Source organism: Rhinopithecus bieti, unplaced genomic scaffold (assembly GCF_001698545.2).
Source record: "Rhinopithecus bieti isolate Rb0 unplaced genomic scaffold, ASM169854v2 scaffold_17653, whole genome shotgun sequence".
Taxonomy (NCBI): Eukaryota; Metazoa; Chordata; class Mammalia; order Primates; family Cercopithecidae; genus Rhinopithecus; species Rhinopithecus bieti.
In genome coordinates, this window is record NW_016809173.1 from 63,915 (window position 1) to 89,161 (window position 25,247).

General features: G+C 38.2%; 1 protein-coding gene across 1 annotated transcript in view; it reads right to left on the reverse strand.

Moving 5' to 3' along the window:
• The window catches only part of LOC108539850 (protein kinase C-binding protein NELL2-like), a gene marked incomplete at its 3' end in the record, with an annotated part of 294,591 nt that overhangs the window by 59,365 nt on the left and 209,979 nt on the right, over nt 1-25,247 (reverse strand). The window contains exon 14 of the mRNA XM_017888791.1: nt 11,737-11,862. Coding sequence (XP_017744280.1) covers nt 11,737-11,862 — 126 coding nt within the window. The remainder of the gene's footprint in view (nt 1-11,736; nt 11,863-25,247) is intronic.

The following is a 25,247-nucleotide window of genomic DNA, read 5'->3' on the forward strand; positions in this document are numbered from 1 at the left end:
CCTTTGGAAGCTTCCTCTCAGGGGTGTACTCCACCCTGTGAGGTGTGGGGTGTCAGACTGCCCCTAGTGGGGGATGTCTCCCAGTTAGGCTACTCAGGGGTCAGGGACCCACTTGAGCAGGCAGTCTGTCCCTTCTCAGATCTCAACCTCCGTGTTGGGAGATCCACTGATCTCTTCAAAGCTGTCAGACAGAGTCGTTTGCGTCTGCAGAGGTTCTGCTGCTTTTTTGTTGTTGTTTTTTATCTGTGCCCTGTCCCCAGAGGTGGAGTCTACAGATACAGGCAGGTTTCCGTGAGCTGCTGTGAGCTCCACCCAGTTCGATCTTCCCAGGGCTTTGTTTAGGTACTTAACCCTCAGCAATGGCAGATGCCCCTCCCCCAGCCTCACTGCTGCTGTTTCGGTTAGATCACAGACTGCTGTGTTAGCAATGAGGGAGGCTCCGTGGGCATGGGACCCTCCCGGCCAGGTGTGGGATATATTCTCCTGGTGTGCCCGTTTGCTTTAAGCGCAGTATTGGGGTGGGAGTTACCCGATTTTCCAGGTGTTGTGTGTCTCAGTTCCCCTGGATAGGAAAAGGGATTCCCTTCCCCCTTGCGCTTCCCAGGTGAGGCGATGCCTCGCCCTGCTTCAGCTCTTGCTGGTCGGGCTGCAGCAGCTGACCAGCACCAGTTGTCCGGCAGTCCCCAGTGAGATGACCCCAGTACCTCAGTTGAAAATGCAGAAATCACCGGTCTCCTGTGTCGCTCGCACTGGTAGTTGGAGACTGGAGCTCTTCCTATTCGTCCATCTTGCTCCGCCCCCATTAAACATTTCTTTTGCAGTAAGCATTTTACTAGAGGGAAAGTGTACAAAGCACTTTACAACTAAAACAACTTTGTTTCATGCTTTTGTGAAAGCTGATATGCAATATGCATATTTCCACTTCCAGTTCTTTGTCATCATCCTCCTGAATCTGTGCTTCTTGTGGCCCTATCTACTCTGTCATTGTCCCCAGTATTCTGACTTCCTTTACTATTTATATACCAGCAATTATTATGGTGCATGCACACACAATAAATTATCTGTTTTGTTCTGTACTTGTGATTTTGATAAATCCATTGAAAGCTATTTTTAAATAGCTGACATGAAGGTATTGTTTATCTGTACAATAACTTTTTGCTTCAATATAAATGTTTGCAGAAGAAGTTAGAATAAAAACAGTAGTATTCCTGCCTTTTCAAAATATGGTTTCTTTAAATCCATCAAACAAATTACCCCTCTAGCATTATTTGAAATAATTTAAAAACACAGAGCAGTGTTTGAGAAAGGGGCATGCATGGGTTACGACTGACTTAAAATCTTTGCTTTAGTTGCAGTAAATTCTTTTCTGCAACCTTTTGCACCTAACAATAGTATCCAAGACTCTTTTAAGGCTAGAAAATCAATAGTGATGAGGAAAAGTGAAGAAAATATCATCATAAAATTCACCACTCTTTCTCCGTAATTAGCAAATTAAACAAGACTGACAAACAGGACACTAGTGATAACTTCTTTAAATAAAAATATTTAACTCTTTTAATATTTCACTGGAGAGAGAAAGAAAAGAGACAGCGTGTGTGTGTGTGTGTGTGTGTGCATGTGCATGTGTGTAGGTGTGCATGCATCTATGTGGTATGTGAGGTATGAGTCAAAACTGAATTTTTCCTCAAATTACCAGCCATTTATTCCACTACCATTAACTGAGGCTTCTTCACACATTGTCTTATGACACCACATTTAAAAGATTATTTGAAATTCTCTTTTTTTTTTCTTCAGACGGAGTCTCACTCTGTCACCCAAGCTGGAGTGCAGTGGGGTGATCGCTCATTGCAACCTCTGCCTCCCAGGTTCGCACCACTCTCCTGCCTCAACCTCCTGAGGAGCTGAGCTAATTTTCTGTATTTTTAGTAGAGATGGGGTTTCACTGTTTTAGCTAGGATGGTCTCAATCTCTTGACCTCATGATCTGCCCACCTCAGCCTCCCAAAGTACTGGGATTACAGGTGTGAGCCACCATGCCTGGCTGAAATTCTTTTTTTTTAAATTATACTTCAAGTTCTCAGATACATGTGCAGAATGTGCAGGTTGTTATATAGGTATACATGTGCCATGGTGGTTTGCTGTACCCATCAACCCGTCATCTACATTAAGTATTTCTCCTAATGCTATCCCTCCCCTATCCCGCCACCCCCAACAGGCTCTGGTGTGTGATGTTCCCCTCCCTGTGTCTATGTTTTCTCATTGTTCAATACCCACTTATGAATGAGAATATGCAGAGTTTGGTTTTTTGTTCCTGTGTTAGTTTGCTGCAAATGATGGTTTCCAGCTTCATCCATGTCCCTGCAAAGGACAGGAACTCATCCATTTTTATGGCCGCATAGTGTTCCATGGTGTATATGTACCACATTTTCTTTACCCAGTCTATCACTGATGGGTATTTGGGTTGGTTCCAAGTCTTCGCTATTGTGAATAGTGTTGCAATAAACATACATGTGCATGTGTCTTTATAGTAGAATGATTTATAATCCTTTGGGTATATACCCAGTAATGGGATTTCTGGGTCAAATTGTATTTCTGGTTCTAGATCCTTGAGGAATCGCTGCACTGTCTTCCACAATGGATGAATTAATTTATACTCCCACCAACAGTGTAAAAGCATTCCTATTTCTCCAGATCCTCTCCAGCATCTATTGTTTCATGACTTTTTAGTGATCACCATTCTAACTGGTGTGAGATGGTATCTCATCATTGTCTCAGCCCAACATCTCTTTTAAGCTAATAAGGAACTTCAGCAAAGTCTCAGGATACAAAATCAATGTGCAAAAATCAAAAGCATTCCTATATACCAAAAATAGACAAACAGAGAGCCAAATCATGAGTGAATTCCCATTTACAATTGCTACAAAGAGAATAAAATACCTAGGAATACAACTCACAAGGGATGTGAAGTATCTCTTCAAGGAAAACTATAAACCACTGCTTAAGGAAATAAGAGAGGACACAACAAATGCAAAAACATTCCATGCTGATGGATAGGAAGAATCAATATCGTGAAAATGGCCATACTGCCCAAAGTAATTTATAGATTCAATGCTATCTCCACCAAGCTACCTTTGACTTTCTTCACAGAATTAGAAAAAACTAGCTTAAATTTCATACGGAACCAAAAAAGAGCCCACATAGCCAAGACAATTCTAAGCAAAAAGAACAAAGTTGGAGGCATCACACTACCTGATTTCAAACTACACTACAAGGCTACAGTAACCAAAACAGCATGATACTGGTACCAAAACAGATATATAGACCAATGGAACAGAACAGAGGCCTCAGAAGTAACACCACACATCTATAACCATCTGGTCTTTGACAAACCTGACAAAACAAGCAATGGGGAAAAGATTCCTTATTTAATAAATGGTTTTGGGAAAACTGGCTAGCCATATGCAGAAAACTGAAACTGGATCCCTTCCTTACACCTGATACAAAAAATAAGATGGATTAAAGACTTAAACATAAGACCTAAAATCATAAAAAACCTAGAAGAAAACCTAGGCAATACCATTCAGGACATAGGCATGGGCAAAGGCTTCATGACTAAAACACCAAAAGCAATGGCAACAAAAGCCAAAATTGACAAATGGGATCTAACTAAACTAAAGAGCTTCTGCACAGCAAANAGCCATATGCAGAAAACTGAAACTGGATCCCTTCCTTACACCTGATACAAAAAATAAGATGGATTAAAGACTTAAACATAAGACCTAAAATCATAAAAAACCTAGAAGAAAACCTAGGCAATACCATTCAGGACATAGGCATGGGCAAAGGCTTCATGACTAAAACACCAAAAGCAATGGCAACAAAAGCCAAAATTGACAAATGGGATCTAACTAAACTAAAGAGCTTCTGCACAGCAAAAGAAACTATCATCAAAGTGAACAGGCAACCTACAGAATGGGAGAAAATTTATGCAATCTATCCATCTGACAAAGGGCTAATATCTAGAATCTACAAGGAACTTAAACGAATTTACAGTAAAAAAAAAAAAAAACTCCATCAAAAAGTGGGCGAAGGATATGAACAGATACTTCTCAACAGAAGACATTCATGTGGCCAACAAACATCTCAAAAGAAGCCTATCATCACTGGTCATTAGTGATAACTTTTTTAAAAAAATTCAACATCAACCATGTTAGAGAAAAAGAATTGACCACAAAAAGATAATAAAATATAAGCACTAGGCACATTCAATGCTATAAAAAATTAAGTACTTGCAGAAGTGAAACTCCTTGAGGAACACCAGAGGAGTCTCTCTCTTTTTTTATTTTCTTTTTTTCAACAAAAACTCAAGTATCTAGTAGAACTCCTTGTGCTTAGACACTTTATAAACCTCCTATGATATGTGACATGCACCAAAGCCAGCATCAAAAGGCCCCGGGATAATAGAAGCAGTCAAAATCAGTAGAAAGTATATGGAGCATGCATCACGATAGTGTCATTTGAGGGGCCCTAAGGAATTTTCTCTGCTGCCTCTGCTGAGGCCTGTAATTTTATCATTGGAGAATCACTCACCTATGTTAAGCTAAAATCTGGGTTTTGATAGAACAAAGAAGACAGAAGAACTTAGTGGTGAGTGGGACTTAAAACGGGGTCCTTTTTGTGGCCAAACGACCATAAAAGGACACTGGGGAACACAAGAAGTAAGAGAAGGTATCCCTATACAGGGCCTAAAGGAAATTCAAAGGGGAACAGGGAAAGTTCAAATGAAAATATGCATCTTACAATTTTAATTGGGTGACTCTAAAGCAGGATTTCCCAACCATGGGACTATTGACATTTTGGGCCACGTAAATCTTTTTGGAGGGTGGGGAACTAGCTGTCCTGTGCCAGATATCTTGTAAGGGATGAAGATTAGTCAGTCATCTGAAAGGTAACCAGAGAAAAATTCCCATTGAAGGGGTCCCAAGGAAATAAAACATTTCCTTAAGCAGATAGCTAGTCTACTAATATTACAGGATGCTTAGTTGCATCCCTAGCATCTACCTACCAGATCCCAGTAGTAATCCCTTACCACATAGTTGTGATAACCAAAAACATCTCCAGATATTTTCAAGTATCCTTTGTCAAGTGGGAATGCACAGTTGACAACCACTACCCTAAAGGATCAATTTAATTCCTAGGCTGGGACAACAGAATTTTCCATCCCTTCTACCCATCCATCCTTCCCATTCTCCTATCAACACAAAAGAAGAATCAGAATTCCTTTTTCATTGCAGTAGAGAGCAGAGAGAAATGTGAGGAAGATCTGAAATGAGTGTCTCTTCATTCAGATCTTTACCCAAAATGCTTGATTCTGTTACAGGTAGTTAGACAGGAATGAGTGGGGTAGGAGAGGGTTCTCCTCCACTCACTGGGAATGTTAGGTGATGGTTTGGCAATTATCACATTGCCTCTGTAAAAGTGAGGCAGCCAGCACCAGGGAAAGGCCATTTTCTGAGGGTCCACATGTGTCTCACTAAAGGGTTAACTGAATGCAGATGCCAGGGAGAAGCAACTTCCCCGGCATGTACATTAAGAGACAAAATGAAACCCACAGCGAATATCATACTGAATGGGTAAAAGCTGGAAGCATTTCGTTTGAAAACTGGCACAAGACAGGGATGCCCTCTCTCACCACTCCTATTCAACATAGTATTGGAAGTTCTGGCCAGGGCAATCAGGCAAGAGAAAGAAATAAAGGGTATTCAATTAGGAAAAGAGGAAGTCAAATTGTTCCTGTTTGCAGATGACATGATTGTATATTTAGAAAACCCCATTGTCTCAGCCCCAAATCTCCTTCAGCTGATAAGCAACTTCAGCAAACTCTCAGGATACAAAATCAATGTGCAAAAGTCACTAACATTCTTATACACCAATAATAAACAGAGAGCCAAATCATGAGTGAACTCCCATTCACAATAGCTTCAAAGAGAATAAAGTACCTAGGAATCCAGCTTACAAGGGATGTGAAGGACCTCTTCAAGGAGAAGTACAAACCACTGCTCAATGAAATAAAAGAGGACACAAATAAATGGAAGAACATTCCATGCTCATGGATAAGAAGAATCAATATTGTGAAAATGGCCATACTGCCCAAGGTAATTTATAGATTCAATGCCATCCCTATTAAGCTACCAATGACTTTCTTCACAGAATTNAAGGACTTCATGTCTAAAACACCAAAAGCAATGGCAACAAAAGCCAAAATTGACAATGGGATATAATTAAACTAACGAGCTTCTGCACAGAAAAAGAAACTACCATCAGAGTGAACACGCAACCTACAGAATGGGAGAAAATTTTTGCAATCTACTCATCTGACAAAGGGCAAATACCCAGAACCTACAAAGAACTCAAACAAATTTACAAGGAAGAAAAACAAACAACCCCATCAAAAAGTGGGCAAAGGATATGAACAGACACTTCTCAAAAAAAGACATTTATGCAGCCAACAGACACATGAAAAAATGCTCATCATCACTGGCCATCAGAGAGATGCAAATCAAAACCACAATGAGATACCATCTCACACCAGTTAGAATGACTATCATTAAAATGTCAGGAAACAACAGGTGCTGGAGAGGATGTGGAGAAATAGGAACACTTTTACACTGTTGGTGGGACTGTAAACTAGTTCAGTCATTGTGGAAGACAATGTGGCAATTCCTCAAGGATATAGAACTAGAAATACCATTTGACCCAGCCATCCCATTACTGGGTATATACCCAAAGGATTATAAGTCATGATGCTATAAAGATACATGCACACGTATGTTTAATGCGGCACTATTCACAATAGCAAAGACTTGGAACCAACCCAAATGTCCATCAATGACAGACTGGATTAAGAAAATGTGGCACATATACATGATGGAATACTATGCAGCCATAAGAAAGGATGAGTTTGCGTCCTTTGTAGGTACATAGATGCAGCTGAAAACCATCATTTTCAGCAAACTATCGCAAGAACAGAAAACCAAACACCGCATTTTCTCACTCATAGGTGGGAATTGAACAATGAGAACACCTGGACACAGGAAGGGGAACATCGCACAACGGGGCCTGTTGTGGGGTGGGGGGAGGGAGGAGGGATAGCATTAGGAGATATACCTAGTGTAAATGACAAGTTAATGGGTGCAGCCCACCAACATGGCACATGTATACATGTGTAACAAACCTGCACGTTGTGCACATGTACTCTAGAACTTAAAGTATAATTAAAAAAAAAAAGAGAGAGACAAAATGTCATAGTATGATTTTCCAGGGGCATTCCACTGGAAAAAGGAAGAAAGCCTCAGATGAGCATGCACACAACTTTTTAAAGACACTGTGCATGCTCACTGCCCAAGCACAAGGACGGCACTGCACAAGTGCAAGGAGGGCACTGCACATGCAGGCAGCCCATCCTATGGCAAAAATCATGGGAAAGGGGTGCAACACGTTGGAGGTGGGCCAGCCTATAAAGTCCTAGGATCAAGGTTAAACACAGCACTTGTCCTTTGGGTCACCCATCTGGGACTCTTCTTTCCAGTGTATTTTCTTTCTTGCTGTAACACTTTTTAATAAACTTTCATTCCTGCTCTGAAATTTGCCTCGGTCTCTTTTTCTGCCTTATGCTCCTCAATCCTCAGTTGAATTCTTTCTTCTGAGGAAGGAAGCAGTGAGGTTGTTGCAGAACTGTAGGAATTTACCACCAGTAACTCGAATATCTTCCACCAGTAACATAGTGACATGTGACTCAGATATTTGCCACTGGTAACAATTCCATCTTTTTTTCTAGAGATGTTTCATGCTTTTTCCATTACTCAAGGCCAGTTCCAAGAAGAGATTACCAGTAAAACTCAAGAAGATCTACCCAATTTAATGAATATTTATGAGAGTGAACCAAAAAAGCCATTAGTCCACATAAGTAATCAAGAAACTTTGTTATGCATAAACAAAATGGGTTACTTTTGCAGAGATCCTGAAGAATGGGCCTCAAGCATCTTGGCTCATGTTTTCCCTTCCATTCCCTTCCCTTTTCTCTTCCCTTTTCCATTTCTTTTCCTCTTTTCCCTTCCATTTTTTTCTCTTTTCTATTTCCCTCTCTCTGTTCTCCCTTCCCTTCTTCCTTCCCCCTTCCTTTCCTTTATCTCTTCTCTCTCCCTCCTGCTCCTCTTCCTCTCTCTCTCTCTCTCTCTCTCTCTCTCTCTTCTCTTGTGATACCCAGTATTTTTTCTATAGGAACAGGAAAGGATGCAAAGAGAGAAATTATGAAGCATTAATTAGAAAAAATAATAACACCTTCACTGGAAGGAAAATTATATTAATGAGTTTAGAAGAGCAAAAACAAATGCATCATTTGTGCAAATGGTGCAAATGAGTCATTTCCACAATTTTGGAATAGAGTCAGAGGCCCAGAAAATGGTGATTCATATTTATTCCACTAACTTCTGATTTAGGGTCATTATTATATGATCTGTAGGGTAAAAATTTCTCTTGGAATTGAAGCTGATTAACTTAAATAACCTATAAAGACAGCAGTTTAAATACTGAACATGATGTATTGAATAGTGTGTTTCTACATAAAATATGAATCACTTCCCTTTATTTTTGTATGGTTGCAAATTAGACAAACAGTGAATAGTATAAGAGTTATAATAAAAGGTTCATATTCCAGCCCCTTTGCTTCTCACTATACGTTTATGGATAAAGCAATCTCTCTGAGCCTTGGTTTCTTCATTTGTGAAACTTAAGGGATTTAACCTGATTATCTTTAATAATTCTTTCATCTCCAAAATTTTATGAACGTGAGGAAAATCTAACTCAAATCATCTGAAACTGAAAGAAAAAAATATGCAATTTGACCAACTTGCATATGTAATATGTATGCCAGAGCTACTAGGTTAAAAAAATAAAGCAGAAAAAGGCTTCCTTATTGATCAAAGCTCTTGATTATTAAGTAATGTGTATTGCTTTTGGAATCTTCTTTAAATTAGAACGTCTATGATTAATTTCCACATGGGATAAGCAACTTTGAGTCTGCTGGAAGTATCTGTTCTGTTAGCAAGGGGCTCATTAACAGGAAAGAGGGGCAGGGATACAGAAGCAAAACAAACATGGAATTCCAAGAGCTTGGTCACAAACATCAGGGACCGGCTCTGCAGTGATGGCTTGACATTCATTCTGGAAAGTCTTCTACTATAAGTATGTGGGCGTCTATTACTAAAATTTAGAAAAAAATAAATCTCAATCTTTTATAAGATAAAGTCCTACTCTGATCTAATGGGAGCTCTCAAAAAGGAACAGGCTAGAAGCCTTTGGTCACAAGGCAGAGTCCCATTAGGGGAGTAATTTCTTTAAGACTTTTGTACAGACCCTAATATCAAAGTGTGGGGGAACCAATCCCAGAACATAAAATGTAAACATGTATTTCCTTTACAGAAACCTGGAATATGTGTTGGTCCTCTATGACCTAACATTAAAAAAAAAGTTTTGGCAATATTCACCTGACTCTGGACTAAAAATAAAATCGACTTATATTCTCTCTAAAAAAAATCCAAGTTTTGTGTTCATAGACCTAGTCATAATAGAGTGGAAATTTAAGGGCAAGAAAGTTTCTCCTCTTTAAGTGACAGCATAGAAATAATGGTGTTAGTTGAAAATGCTAGTGCCTCATTAAAGAAATACATTTTATCTGTCAGATCCTGAGCTTTGTGGCTCTTGTTCCTTAGGCACAAAAAAATCAGTCTGAATAGCGTTTCTTAAAATGATTTTCTACTCCCTTCACATTCCTACAAAGGAATAGTTCATTTATATCATTAGATACTTTAAAATGGTAAGGGAAAATTCCTCCCAAGTAGTCAAAAACAAACATTAATTTGTAGGATTTTATTTGGAAGGAAAGTGCACTGGGAGAGGTGAAGCTCAAGGCAGAAGAGTCTCTGTAAATGTATGAAAGCTAACCTATTCCTTGGATTTATATCCAACAGACTCAGAACGGAAATGAATCTCTTAAAAATATCCTGCCCTGCAGAAACACTCCTTACTCAACAGTAGGCCAAACTATGTCACATGTCCTTTCACTTAAAACTTCTAACACTACTTTAAGAATATAAGAAAACAAAAGAATCATTAGGAAATGTAAAATGCACAAAGTTTTCAAGTCTATAATATCAAAGAATCAGTGGACTCCCCTGAAATTGTTAGCACTAATTTTTAATAAGCACACCTTGAAATATATGCATTCTAAGATGCAGCAGTTTTATCTTAGCTTTCTTGTTAAAGATTAAGTGGAAATTCAGATTTATTGGTATTATCAGTAGTATAGTAAATGATATTTTCCATTTATTTATTATAATTTGTTCTTTTATATTCTTTTTATGCTGAAAAGCATCTCTGTGGTCCTACTTCAAGATACTCTTCCACTCAATGTACTTAAATTTTGTCTAAAAAATGGAGAATTGTTTCCATAATTTGGAAATGTTTAGGATGAACTGACAAAAAGGATAGGAATTTGTAAATCCGTCAGCATTTTTATATTAAATATCTTCTAACTTCAGGATATCTTCAGTTATTTTCCATAAATTGGGAAATCACTTCTCATTATTTTTGAATGGCATCATTTTGTTTTTATAAATACCACATTTGAATTTAGAGGAAGATCCTTCCCTGTGATAAGGCTATCAATTAGCAGACAGTATGGACACTATAATGAAGACTTAGAAGCGGACAACTGAAACAAAGACAAAGTGATACTTCTATTATAGATTCATATTTTTACTAGGGAGGATTATGGAGTCTCCCTGAAAACATCTAGGTTTTGTTTATACCTGCATCTGATAAAGATCATAAAGTTGGAGGTAGAGAAATAGGTGACAAGAATAACATTTTTGGTTGCTCTCCAGTTTTATGATTCTACCTGTCTTTCTAAAATATGTTATTTTGTTTCTTCTATTTAAAAATATAGAGATGGAAAGAAATGTTCTGTTTCACACCCACATTTCCTCAAATCCTATAGTATTCAAGCTACTCTTCTAGCACCATGTTTTGTTTTGTTTTTTTTTTTCATATTCTACAGGTAGAAAGCTATAGAATAAAAGGAATACACTGTATTACCTCAAGCCAGGACCAACTTCAGACACTACTAACACAATATCCCTAACAAGACTTTGGATGATACTGAATGAGTGGTATTTCATACAACAAAAAACACAGAAAACTTATTTGACGTAGTTCTCAATTGTACTTCTCAGACGTGTGAAGAAACTCAATTATCTTTAATAGTCCCATATCTTAGAACTCTAAACATCTCTAAACTCTAAAAATGTGAAAAAAATCACATTATTTATGCTATTATTTTCTATTCAAAATCTATCATCATATATCATTTAGGGCTTGTTTCTCAGATTGACCATAGTATTTCATACAAGTTTTGAGCATACATACTAAGTATAAATGTAGCATACACTGATTTTCTAGGGCTTTTATCTTCCAAATTGGAGTATATGTTTATCCAGAGCAAGCAGGTGTTTTTTTTCTTTAGAATAGATAAAGAAATAACTGCCAAATGAAGATATGATTTTGCTTATTTTTTGTTGTATTTATGGTACACTTATCAAAAAAAATGAGAGTCAAAGAAATTTTTAAAAGTAAACTTAAGACATAAAAAGATTTTATTTCACGATTAGCCACCATTTACCTGTACATGAATAATCATCAATTCTGATGTATCCAGTTTTGCAGATGCACATAAAAGAACCCGGGGTGTTGACACACATAGTATTTTCACGGCAGTAATGGCGCCCTTCAGCACACTCATCGACATCTGTGAAGAAAAACAGGACAAAGAGGTCAACAGTGGGTAATATTCTGGAGCTCCTATATTATTTTCTTTGGTAGGGAGAGGGAAAATATTTACTAAATGAATAGCATTTCTAAAAAGCATTCATGATATCTCCTTTGCTAGGAGTGTTTAATGTTCCAATGACAAAAATCAAGAGTTTTTTTCCAACAGCTCTTCTTGGAGTTATGAAGAAGTCTGTCTGTTTTAACTTGCATCATCTAAATATCTTTTGAAATTTTTCAGCACATTCATCTGCCTATGCTTGATAAAATGAATCAGAATGCAAAGATTGGGCTGCCTTAGTATCCAGCAATCTTCAATCACAGAGCCTGCCACATATTATTGTTTGATTCACCAGCTATTCAGTACAGTTGAGCAGACCCTGAAAGAGGTAAATAAAGTGTTCGATATAAACCAGAATTGTAACAATTTCACTTAAAGACATGAAGTCAATTGCATGAGCTTATTAGAGATAAAAGTAGACAGCTATCCCAATAAGTATATAAACACAGATAAAGTTACAATAGAGATCTGATATAGATGAGAAGTTACAAAATGGTAAAATAAGATATTATATTGAAGATCTTACATGGTAATTCACACACCAAGTTCTGAGTATGTATAATGACTTCTGGATGCTAACCCATAAGAAGCACTGCTACTAATTGTGAAGAATGTGAATTTTCACAATGAAACTGTCTTCATGTAATAGCATCTCTCTGCATAGAATACAAATCATTTTACAAGTATTTAAGGGCCTTAAAGCATTGGTCAGACAAGGAATTTCCCATCCAGAAGTCTGCATTCTCAAATCCTTCTGATGATTCCACAAAGCAGCACTGAATTCATTTATACTGTTAACAGAAATGGATCAACTATAAGAGATGGATAGGTGACACACCACTACAGGGGCCATGTCATTTGTGTAAGCCCAACTATGTTCCCAGTCCTGAGAATGTCAAAAGAAATAATTGACATAATCTAGGAATCTATATTTTAGAACTGTAGGGTTCTTATCATTCATCTGAGTTAACTATTTATTTTATAGAGGGAAAAACCTGAGTCCTAGAGAAACTCAATTTTCTATTCAATTCCATGGAAAACATAATAAATTCTAAACTTGTTATCTGACCTACAAAACGTTTCCTGGTTTGGTCTTTACTTTTCCAATTTCACAGCTGATGACCTCACTTCCTTCTCCCCTCTCAGTGTTCTGGCCACATAGTTTCTAACCTACCTGCTCTTTCTTACCTGTCGTCCTTTATATATGCTGTTCTGTCTACTTATAACTGCTACTCCTTCTCTCCCTGACACCATCCCAGTGGATCTTGTTTACAGGTAGATTCATCCTTCAAGAATCTATTTAAATGTCCTTCCTACAAAAACTTCCCTAATGAACTAAAATACTCCCGATGCAGTGCTCCCTCAGGACTTTGTAAATGTTTCCATTATAGATGCATCAATTGTATTTTTATTAATTTTTATGAGTTTCTTTCTCCTGAACAAACCACATATTCCTCAAGGGTATAAATTATCTATTAGTGTTTCTTAACTTTGCCCATCATATTCATCTGGGATGTCAAAAAACAAAAACAAAAAAAGACTGGTTCTTCGGCCAACTTCCAAAACCCCAGTCCAAGTTCTAATTTAATTGTTTGTGGTGGAACACATGCAATGATTTTTTAAAAAAATCTTCTCCATGATGAGTGTAATACAGGGATCAGAAAAAAAAAAACCTCTGTAAAGGGACAGATAGTAAATTTTCTAGACTTTGGAAGTCATGGGCAACACATAAATTTAATGAACTTGGCAGTGTTGGAATAAAAGTTCATTTACAAAAATTGATGGTAAGCCAGCCATATTTGGCTCACAGGTCAAAAGTTGATGACTTCTGACCTAATGCATAGCCAAGGTTAACAATCACCACTGAGCAGGGTCAGGATTCAAAATACTTACTATAGGAGCCTGGTACTCATCTCTTTGACAGACAAGGATCATAACAGCGAGTAGATAGCCACATGTCAAATTGAGTTTCTAACAGATAACTCTGAAATTCAGCAGGGAAGTGTCAGAGAACCTCTGAGGCATGGGACAGAGAAGTGAAGCAGTTGGCCCAGGCAAGATCAGCTGAAAGCCAGGAGGAACTATCTATTGTGGGGAAAAGGTAAGTGAAAGATTTGCAGGGGTTCACATTCCTACCACAGTCTCATATAATCCTAGCCACAAAAGACACCCTGTGCCCTCACAGGCCCTGAGCCTAGTATAGCAAGTTGCCTAGAATACGTAGGATGGCATTGTTCCATGTAGGGTCCTACAAACCCCCCTGAGACCCAAGCAACTACAGCAATGGTGCCATTTTGAGTGTCTATCTCTCAAAAGATGATATCCTACCCTGGGGCCCAAAAACCCCTGCTTTTCTACATCCCTGGAGCACCACTGGCATCCCTTCATGTCCACCCAGAGGGCTATGCTGCCATAATACCAACTAGACCCAGCAGCACAACCAGGTCCCTGGCACTTTAGTCCACACAATGTCCTATACACTGGGGAATAGATGATGCAGCACACTAAGGAAGCTGCCCCTGGGACAAAGGAAGCCAAAGCATGCCCTCCCCAGAAACTGAGAGCCGACTGCCCAGGGTCACTGCTAATGACAACAATCCTACCCTCTCCAGCAGCAGGGCTACCATGTACCTGTACTTGCCTTCAGGAGACCTCAAGACTGCCCATGTGCCCTCCTGGGGGTTGAGAATAGGCTTGTCCCACCTACTGCCCCTGCCATTAGCACCCAAATGCTTTATCCAGGGACCTGAGGATTGACCCATCCTACCCAGCACAGCCAGGGCCTAGGTGCACCATCATGGTGCTTGAGAGACCTGTCTTGCCTGCTGCCACCAATGCTGGTGCCCACGTGCACTATCACAAATCTGGAGATCATCCCACACTGCCCACTTGTGCTGGCCAGGAGCCTGGGTATGGGCTCACCATGCCTGCTGCCACTGGAACATATGCACACTATCCAGGGGCATTAAGGACAGGCCTACCCTACCCACCATCAGTACTCACATGTACCTCTTAGGGAACCCAGAAACCAGCATGCCCAACCCACTGCCATCACCATTAGTGCATGGGCATGTGGTTCAGAGACCGGAGGGTTGGAAAACTGCCACTAGGGCCACCATCCATGTCAGAAATGCTGTCTGAGTGATCAAGGACCCACTCAGTTGGCCCACCACTGCAACTACCAGAACCTGAGCATACTGCCCACAGGCCCAAGAACAGGCCCACCCATATCTGCCACTGCTGGTGCTCATGTATGCCACTGAGGGCCCAAGGACTAGCCACACCCAGCCCACCAATGCACCACTGGTACCAAGGGACCAGCCCACCTAGAATTCCCATTCCCAGCAAAGCATCACCAAAACCTCCACTAACAATCACAGCTTAAGTCACTGAGGAACTCATAGGCATCAATGACACTAATTATAGCATGATAAATCATACAGAGACTACAATATTGTGCCTACCAGAATCAAAGCAACAGCATCTTACTAAACCGACAATACAGACACATCTATAGAAAAAAGTCTTTCTCTACTAAAGCCAGTCCATAAAATTGGAAGGAGAGACTGTTTCATCACATGCACAGACATCGCATAAAGACACAAGAAACATGAAAAACAAAGAAACATGACATCTCCAAAGGAACATCATAATTATCAACTAACAGATCCCAACATAAAGGAAATCTATAAAATGTCTAAAAAGGAATTCAAAAGAATGACATTAGAGAAACTCAGTGAAATACAAGAGAACACAGATAAACAACACAAAGAAATCAGGGAAACAAGTCATTATCTGAATAAGAAATTCAACAGAAATAGATGCCATAAAAAGAAAAAAACCAGAAATCCTAGATGGGAATAATTGAATGAATAAAATAAAAAATATAATAGCTTCAACAACAGACTAGATCAAGGAGAAGAAGAAAGAATTCCTGAACTTAAAGACAGGGCTTTTGAAATAATTCAGACCAAAATCAAAAGAAATAAAACAGAATAAAAAGAATAAAATGAAATAAAGAAAGCCTAGGTGGCATACAGGAAACTATACAGTAACTAAAATTTGAATTTTGGGAGTTCCAGAAGGAGAAGAGATGAACAAATGCATCAAAAACTTATTTAGCAAAACAACAGCTGAAAGATTCCCAACTCTTGCAAGTTATAAACATCCAGACACATGAAGCTCAAATATTCCCAAATAGCTGCAGTTCAACAAGGTCTTATTCAAGGCACATTGTAGTAAAACTGCCAAAAGTCAAACAGCAAGAACAAAGCATGAAGTCACATATAAGAGCATCCCTATCAGAGAGGCCTGGAGAGAATGGAGTGATGTATTCAAAGTGCTGAAAGAGAAAAACAACAACTGGCAGCCAAGAATACTTTACCCAGAGAAGCTATCCTTCAAAAATAAAATGAAGGGGAAAGAAATTCTTTCTCAGATGAGAAAATAATGAAAGAATTCATCATCATTATACCAGCCCTACAAAAAAATGTTTAAGGTAATCCTATATCTGGAAGTGAAAGAAAGATATCTACCATCATGAAAACACATGACAGTATAAAACTCGCTGGTAGAGCAGATATACAAATGAGAAAGAGAAAGGAGTCAAATATTATCACTATTAAAAAAAATCATTAAATTGTAAACAGCAAAAGAGGAAGAGGAAAGCATATGTAAGACAATCAGAAAATAATTAACAATATGACAGAAGTCCCCACCTATTAATAAAAACCTTAAAAGTAAATGGCTTAAATTCATCAATTAAAAGATATAAAACAGCTGAATGTATTAAAAAACAAGATGCAAGTACAAGAAACCCATTTCATCTATAAAGACACACATTGACTAAAAGAGAAGGGATGAAAAAAAAATCCATCCAAATGAAAACCAAAAGTGTGAAGGAGTAGCTATGCTTATATCAAAAATTGACTTCAAGTTAAAAAACATAAAAAGGGGCAAAGTAGGTCAATATAGATGACAAAAGAATCAATTCAGTAGGAAGATATAACATTGTAATTGTATATGCACCCAACACAAGAGCACCCAGTTATATAAAGAAAATATTATTATAGCAAAAGAGAGAGACCCCAATATAATAATAGCTGTGAACTTCAACACCCTCGTTTTAGCGCTGGGCAGACCATCTAGACAGAAAATCAACAAAGAAAGGTCAGACTTAATCTGCTCTACATACTACACGGAGTTAACATTTACAGAAAATTTCACCCAATGGTGGCAGAATAAATATTCCTCTCACTAACACAACGAAAGTTCTCCAGGACAGAACACAAGTTAGGCCACAAAACAGGTCTCAAAAATTTTCAAAAATTGAAACCATATCAAGTATCTTCTCAGAACACAATGGAATAAAACTAGAAATCAATAACAACAGAAATTCTGGAAATTGTACAAATACAGGGAAACATGTTTCTGAAACATGTTTAAGCAACATGTTTCTGAGCAACCACTGGGCCAATATAGAAATTATGAAGAAAATAAAAAGCTTTCTTTAAACAAATGAAAATGAAAGCACAACACAGCAAAACCTATGGTATACTGTAAAAACAGTGCTAAGAGGGAAATTTATAGTAGTAAATGCCTACATCAAAAAGTAGAAATATTTCAAATAAACAATATAGCAATGCACCTCAAGAAACTGGAAAAGTGAGAACAAACCAAACACAAATTAGTAGAAGAAAAGAAATGACAAAGATCGGAGCAGAAACAAAACAGACTATCAGACAATACAAAGAATTAACAAAATGAAATGTAGGCTTTTTGAAAAGATAAAATAAATTGTTATATAGAATAACAAAGAATAAAAGAGAGAAGACCAAATAAGCAAAAACGGGGACCATGTAACTGATACCACAGAAATACAAAGGATCACAAAAGACTACTACTATTAATGGCTGCATGTTAATAAATTTAAAAACTTAGAGGAAATGGATAAATTCCTGGACACATACAACCTACCAAGACTGAACCAGAAAGAAATAAAAAACCTGAACAGATCAATAGCAAGTAACAAGACTGGATCAGGAATAAAAAGCCTCCCAACAAAGAAAAGCCAAAGACCAAATGACTTTATTGCTCAATTATACCCAGCCCTTCTGAAAGCCATAGCAGGAGTCCCCTGGGCTTAAGCTTGTGAGCTAGAGAGGGTCCCATCAACAAGTCCATGCGTACAAAGACATGAACAATTTACCTGTGTGGATGAAGAGCCAATTATAAGAAACAATTCAGTGGAAACACCCTGGTTATCAGAGAGAGGAATTACTTTGATCACACGGTTGCATTTCCTCAAACAAGAGTGGTTCCTGGTAAGAGATGATAGTTCCAGGTACAGATAGGAAAGCAGCTTCAGTGTCTAGAGCAGGACAGTGAGTTCCAGCTGGAGCAAACGTTAATTACATCAGGCACCATAACTCTCTCCAAAGACAAAACAATATCCCATAGAACGGGGGTCCCCAACCCCAGGATGTCCAAACAGTACCAGTCCCTGATATGCTAGGAAGTGGGTCGCACAGCAGGAAGTGAGCGGCAGGTGAGTATTACTGCCTGAGCTCCCTCTCCTATCAGATTAGAGGTGGCATTAGATTCTCATAGGAGTGCAACGCCCATTGTGAACTGTGCATGAGAGGGATCTAGGTTGTGTGCTCCTTATAAGAATCTGACTAATGCCTGATGATCTGAAGCATAACAGTTTCATCCCAAAACCATTCTCAGAGCCCCCGCCCCTGGTTCCATGGACAAAATTATCTTCCACGAAACCAGTCCCTGGAGGCAAAAAGGTTGGGGACCACTATCATAGAAGTAGCCTACCCCAGCAGGAGTAGCTACCAAACCTGGTTAATTGAGTTCATAAGTATGTGGGAAACACCTCAGATCTCTCCCAAGAATACTTAAGAGATGGGAACTTTGATGGCACTAAAGTTCTGTGAGAGGAGGTGGAGAAAAGAGCCAGTGAATTAGGATTATTTATGTTAATGTGACCCTATTTACAGCCACAATGGTGGAAAATTTGATTTATAAACAAAAATGGAGAAAATTGTGCAAGAGTAAATAGGCCTTCTAAAAACTGTCTTTCACTGTTCAGTGTTGGGTCTACATCCCAGAGGTTTAGGAGACAGTGACTTGTCCAATCTTCTATTATAGATGTTTCCCTTTTAAGCTATCACAGAGTCAGAGGAAACTCCATGTAGGATCATAAAGCAAAAACAAAAAGACTATTGAATATGAAACCTTTTAGGAACTCAATGATTTGGATCTCATAGACATATACGATTCATGACCAAGAGATCTAAAGTATCAGCCTGTTAATTGGAGTGCTGTGAGACAGAGCGAAGTAAAAATAGCAAAAAATACCACCATAACACTGTAGATCTAATTGTCACTTGCCTTTTTTGATTTCTCACACCCTGTCTTCAGAGGAAGAACTCCCCAAAGAGGTGCATTTATGTACTGAAATTGCAAAGTTACATAAATGTCATTTCCATTTACATGTACAGATATTCACAGGCATAAAAATGGCATGACTAAAAGGTAATCTGGTGGAAAATCATGTCAAATTTAGTTCAGGGTGTATTTTAGTTCCAAATCCCAATTCAAAAACCTAATATAAGTCAAATTCTCACAGTTCAGTTTCAATTCTCTACACATTCATTGAGTATATTCTATGTACAAAGGCATTTTATTGGATTTTCTGATGGTCCTATGGGGTAGAACCACAGCGATGACTGGATAGTATCGGGGTAGGCTTTGACTCATTATGACTTTCTACTAAGAAGAAAGAACTGCACAGGTTTTGATTAGGCTGCCAAGTAGAAATATTCTGACATGAGCTGGTTATGCTGTAGAGAATTAAACAAAGAGTGCCCCATTGGACCACATGGCCCTTCACATCCCATCCAAAATTTATTACAGAGTTAAGGGATAGACCCTGCCTTAAAAGGGCTTACAATCCAGGAAATGGGTGATGATCATCCTCACTGTCATCCAGTTAGCTGCCTTCTATATTTGAAGCCAGCATTTCACAAGCACCATTGCTTAAAGAGCAATATCTCTAATAGAGGTTCATGGTTCCTTGAAAACAAAATATTACATGGTCAAGTAAGTTTCAAGACGACTATATTACAATAGTTCTTCCTAGTTGCCTCCTAAACACTCATAATAGACATAAGCTAATTACAAGCTCTGAGACACTTTAAAAAAAAAAAAACTTCATTCATTTATTTAACAAGTATATAATGGGTATGCACTATGTTCCAAGTACTGCATTAGGTGACAAAGATAAATTCTAGCTGGAGAAAATAACATATATAAGATAACATTATAAAGTGATGCATACTATGTAACAGAAACATATACATTGTGCATTGAATATGGAGCAACAGACGTTTTTAAATACACAGTGCTTGTTTGTTCTGAGAACCCATTAATGCAGAACACATTTAGGAATTTATATCTGGTGATACGAAAAATTTTCTGACTCTGCCTCCTCCTACCAACTTGAGAAACTGATAGTGAAATTAAAAATCCAAGATATATTTACATGAATAACAACACGAGTTCCTACATTGTAAGGGCCAAAAAACCCACACACATACACACACAAATCCTACAGGGACTGATATTCAGAGAAAGGTTAATGACTAAGAGTAGAGCTATCCAGGGAAAATATAATGGTGCGGCAGGGCTTGAAGTGGATTTTGAAGAAATCCACTCCACTTACAATGTAAGACCTCTTGTTGTTATTTTGCTGCAGAAGGAGCAAAAACATGAAATGCTCAGGAACAATAAGTAATCCATTTAATTAGAGTTTATTCAGGAAAATAATGGAAATACAATTATGGGAAAGGAGACATAACGTGAATGTATTTAAATGACCAACAAATATGAGGATGGCACCTTCTTTGTAGTGATATGAAGACATTAAAGCATTTGGAAGAAGCGGGTAGGGAGGAGGTATAGATATATCTTATGGGAGTCGGTAAAATGTCATAATTGAAGAGTTGGTAAGAAGTGCATTCAAGTGAAGAAGATCTTTTACGAATTAATAAAAGTCTGAGTCTTAGGTGGTTACTACATCTTAAGTAATCTACTCAGTCCTAATTTCTTCATATGATATCTTCATTGGTATCTGAAAGTCTTCTATAAAGTTTTTGTTAATATATCTGCTAGCTATGTCCATTGGAATATAAAATTCAAGAGGGTAGAGAGTTTGTCCACAACAAAGGCTGGCCCTGAATAAATATCTATTGAATGAATCAATGAATCTTTGTATGTCTTTGCCTTTAAAAGGACAAAGGGGAAAGTGTCTTCATTCACAACAGTCTGATGTGAAGCTCAACATGGCAGAGTGAATTCATTGTCTTCTGAGCACACTGCCTGGGCATTTACTTAGATATGAGCTTTTGTATGAATAGCAAATACAAGCCATCCTAGTGAAACAGTCTTGCATAGTAAAGGAAAAATGGGGTGGGAATAAAGAAGCCTGAACTCTGGACCTGCATTTATTACAAATCTGACAAGCATTTAGTCCCTTCAGACCTTAATTTCATCATTAAAGGATAATTTTCAAGTCACTACTAGCTGTAAAACTTTGCAGTTCCAACAAAGGGAACGTGATCTATGTGGTTGCAGTGGTTGCTGATTCTCCAGGATTTTGTAAGCTATACAGTCATATTCTAGCAAATTTAAAAAGCAAAAGTAAACTGTGTTTCTTATACTTGAACAGCTTCTCTTGCCCCAGGATAATTCAAGCCGGTCTATTTTAGAAACCAGAATTTATAAATTTATAAATTCCCTTTTATCCTATTCGAAAGATGAGGCCAACTTTGTAATTATTCAGAATCATAGATCTTTAGATTTGAGAGGAACTTTAGAAATCATCTAACCCCAGTAATTTACAATTGAAGAAACAGAGGTACAGAGAAGCCAGAAACAAATTAAAGAGGAGGCAGGGATGGGATCACAAAGCTTTTGTGAGTCATATTAAAGAATTTGAACTTCATCCTATGTAAAATGGGAAAGGTTTTAAGAAGTGATTAATTGAATCACATCTGGGTTTTTGGAAGATTCCTCTAGCACAGGCTTATATAGTTAATGAGTGGCAGCCATAACAAGAGCAACATTTCTAGACCCCGGGTTTAAAATTAGTTTCTTTTGGTCTATGGACTCATCTCCAGACTAGGCTCAGAGGCAATGAGCACACAGGCATGACACTCCCATTCCTGCCACATTATACCTTGGATGTCACTGATAACTGTTTTGTTTTTTAAAGTGTAGTGTATTTCTAAAGCTACAACATTTATCTTGATTATATACTGTAAAAACATTATATTAGTATGTTAATGAACACTAATGCCTTCTTGATCAGCCAATAAAATCTTGAAGTCATGCAGCTCAACTGCAAAGACTCCATATATTGAAAAATAATATAGATCAATATGGGTTATTGCTAAGTCTTGGCTCACCAGCTGTGAAATACTGGCTGGGCAAAGTTGGCAAAGATATCAATAAACTAATTCACAAACTAGGATAAAGACTAAGTTCTAAGAAATGTAATTCTGGAAAGAGATTTGAGAGTAACATTTGGGAAGATAAGAATTTTTTTAAATATAAAATTTCTAAGTTTAAGTGGGCTGCTCAGTGAAATACCAGTAAAGAATAAATTAAAATATCATTTACAAATAAGCTAACACTGAAAGGAATTGCCAGCAATCATATGTTTTAAAGTCAGTGGCATTAATGAGTTTGTTTACCATATATTAATTTCTATGTATTAAAAACTATATTCATCTGAATGTATGATTGAAGGATAAGACTGAAACATATGATTTTCTTGACATCTCAAAATAACGGCCACAAATTTGCTTCATTCATTTTGTAATTTCATTCATTGTAAATTGTATGGTACATTCCTCAAAAAGAGTGAAAGCTCTGGCATTATATCAGCTTTCTTGCTACTCTTGATAGAATATATTATTCTTAGCTTTGGGATTCCTGAATTTAAAGAAAAATAGAGACATGCACTAGGAAAATCTCAGACAGGGTTGAGAGTGTATCATAAATAATATCCATGGAGAAAAATGAGAGAATGTGGAATATTAAGGAGTGGGGGAACAAAGGCATGTGTAGGTTTGTCCATATAATAGTTTCTGACTTCCTACTATGTCCAAGGTACTATAATAACTTAGATACTAACAGCATAGCCTGAATGAAACAGATGCAGTATCTGCCTTTGCAGAACTTAGGATCTGACAAAAGAGACAACTAGTAATTTTAAAAAATGTAATTGGAGTTTGAGAAGGACAGTGCCATCTGGAAAACAAAGTGAGGGCTCCAAACCCAGTCTTACAAACAAGGAGAAACTGACATCTAAGCATAGGACTAAAGGAGAAGTAGTTAGCCAGGTGAGATGCCATGAAAGAGCATTTCAAACAAGGAGACTACATGCGAATGTTGGAAATTAAGAGAATTTGATATGTTTGAAGGATAGCAAAGTACTCAATGCACCTAAAGAAGTACCCAGGAGCGGCCGGGCGCGGTGGCTCAAGCCTGTAATCCCAGCACTTTGGGAGGCTGAGACGGGTGGATCACGAGGTCAGGAGATCGAGACCATCCTGGCTAACACGGTGAAACCCCGTCTCTACTAAAAAAAAAAATACAAAAAACTAGCCGGGCGAGGTGGCGGGCGCCTGTAATCCCAGCTACTCAGGAGGCTGAGGCAGGAGAATGGCGTAAACCCGGGAGGCGGAGCTTGCAGTGAACTGAGATCCGGCCACTGTGCTCCAGCGTGGGCGACAGAGCGAGACTCCATCCCCCCCCCCCCAAAAAAAAAGGAAGTACACAGGAGCTGCGTTTGTGTGCAGGTCTTACACACTATATGAGAGTCTGACATTATCCTATAATCAAAGGTAATCACTGAAGTTTTTAAAATTATTCTAAAACATGTCATATGTACACATGCTGTAAAATTTAAACGATGAAGTAGAGTGTATCATGAAAGTAAATCTGAGACATAGTCACTCAGTTCTCCCACTCCTAATCCCTGAGACAACCTCTGGTATCAATTTCTTCCACAATTTCCAGACATATTCTATGCCTACTTAAGCATACGTATAGGGGAATATGTGTTTGCGCTTTTCCTCTGAAGGGTGTTCAGCAGGGACATGAAATGTTATTATTGCTAAACAATATCTTTGTAAATGCAGGGTACAGGATAAATTCGAGAAGAGTAAAACTGGAAGCTAGGAGGAAGCTCACTTGATATTACACAGTTTCAGTTATTGTGACTATGACTGCAGAAGATGAAAGGAGTGAGGCAGATTAAAAAAATATACATGGGATCGAATATTGCTTGCACTCTGGGACTGACTGGATGCCTGATGATTAGCGAGGGATGCTCTCAAAGATAATATCCTTCTTTTTTAACTAAACAACTGGGTGGGTCCATAGTGTAGGGAACTGGAGGACTGCAACTGAGCTACAAAGAAGCAGTTTTAAATAGGTTGAATTTGAGGTGCTTATGACACATCCAGATAAAAATGTCCAAGAGGCAGTGAGATATGTGGGTCTAGAGCTTACTCCAGAGAGAGCACTGGGCTAAAGATCAACATTTGAGAGTCATAGGCACACAGAATGTAATTAAAGCCAGGGCGTTAGCATCACACAGGTAGAGGATGTAGAATGAGGAGAAAACAATTAAAATGGAGACCTGGAGGACTTGGACATTTAAGTGGCAACTAAAGAAAGCAGATGGAGAAAAATTGCTCAGAGAGGTAGCAGCAAAACTGGAGGAGTGGTGGAGAAAGACAAATGTCAAAACGGTAGGCAGTCATCACCTTTTGATGTCACCTATATTTGGAAAAATATTTGTTTCTTCCAGAAAGGAAACTCAAATTTTCAGTGTCCTTAGAAACTAGTGACCTAGTACTACCAAATGGGAGCACTCATGCAAAAATTCAATCCAGAAGAGAACTTTATAACTTTGCAGGTTGCAAAATTTAGCAAGCATAATAGAGAAGGCATCTCCGCATTTAGCATGGTCGCCATGGCATTCACTTCTGGAGTCCAGTCCTGGATGTCATCAGCGAACATTCACATTTATGTGAGTTGTGGTGTTGACATCAAAAGGTAGAGGTAGTGGGATTTGTATCAAGATGTAATAGGTATTTTCTTGGCTGAACATCATCTTAACCTGTTTTCCAGTCCTTCCACATACACTGTGAGCTACCTAACATCCTTCAACATATTCCTTTTCTGCTTAAATCGTCAGAATGAATTCCGTTGTTTGCAAT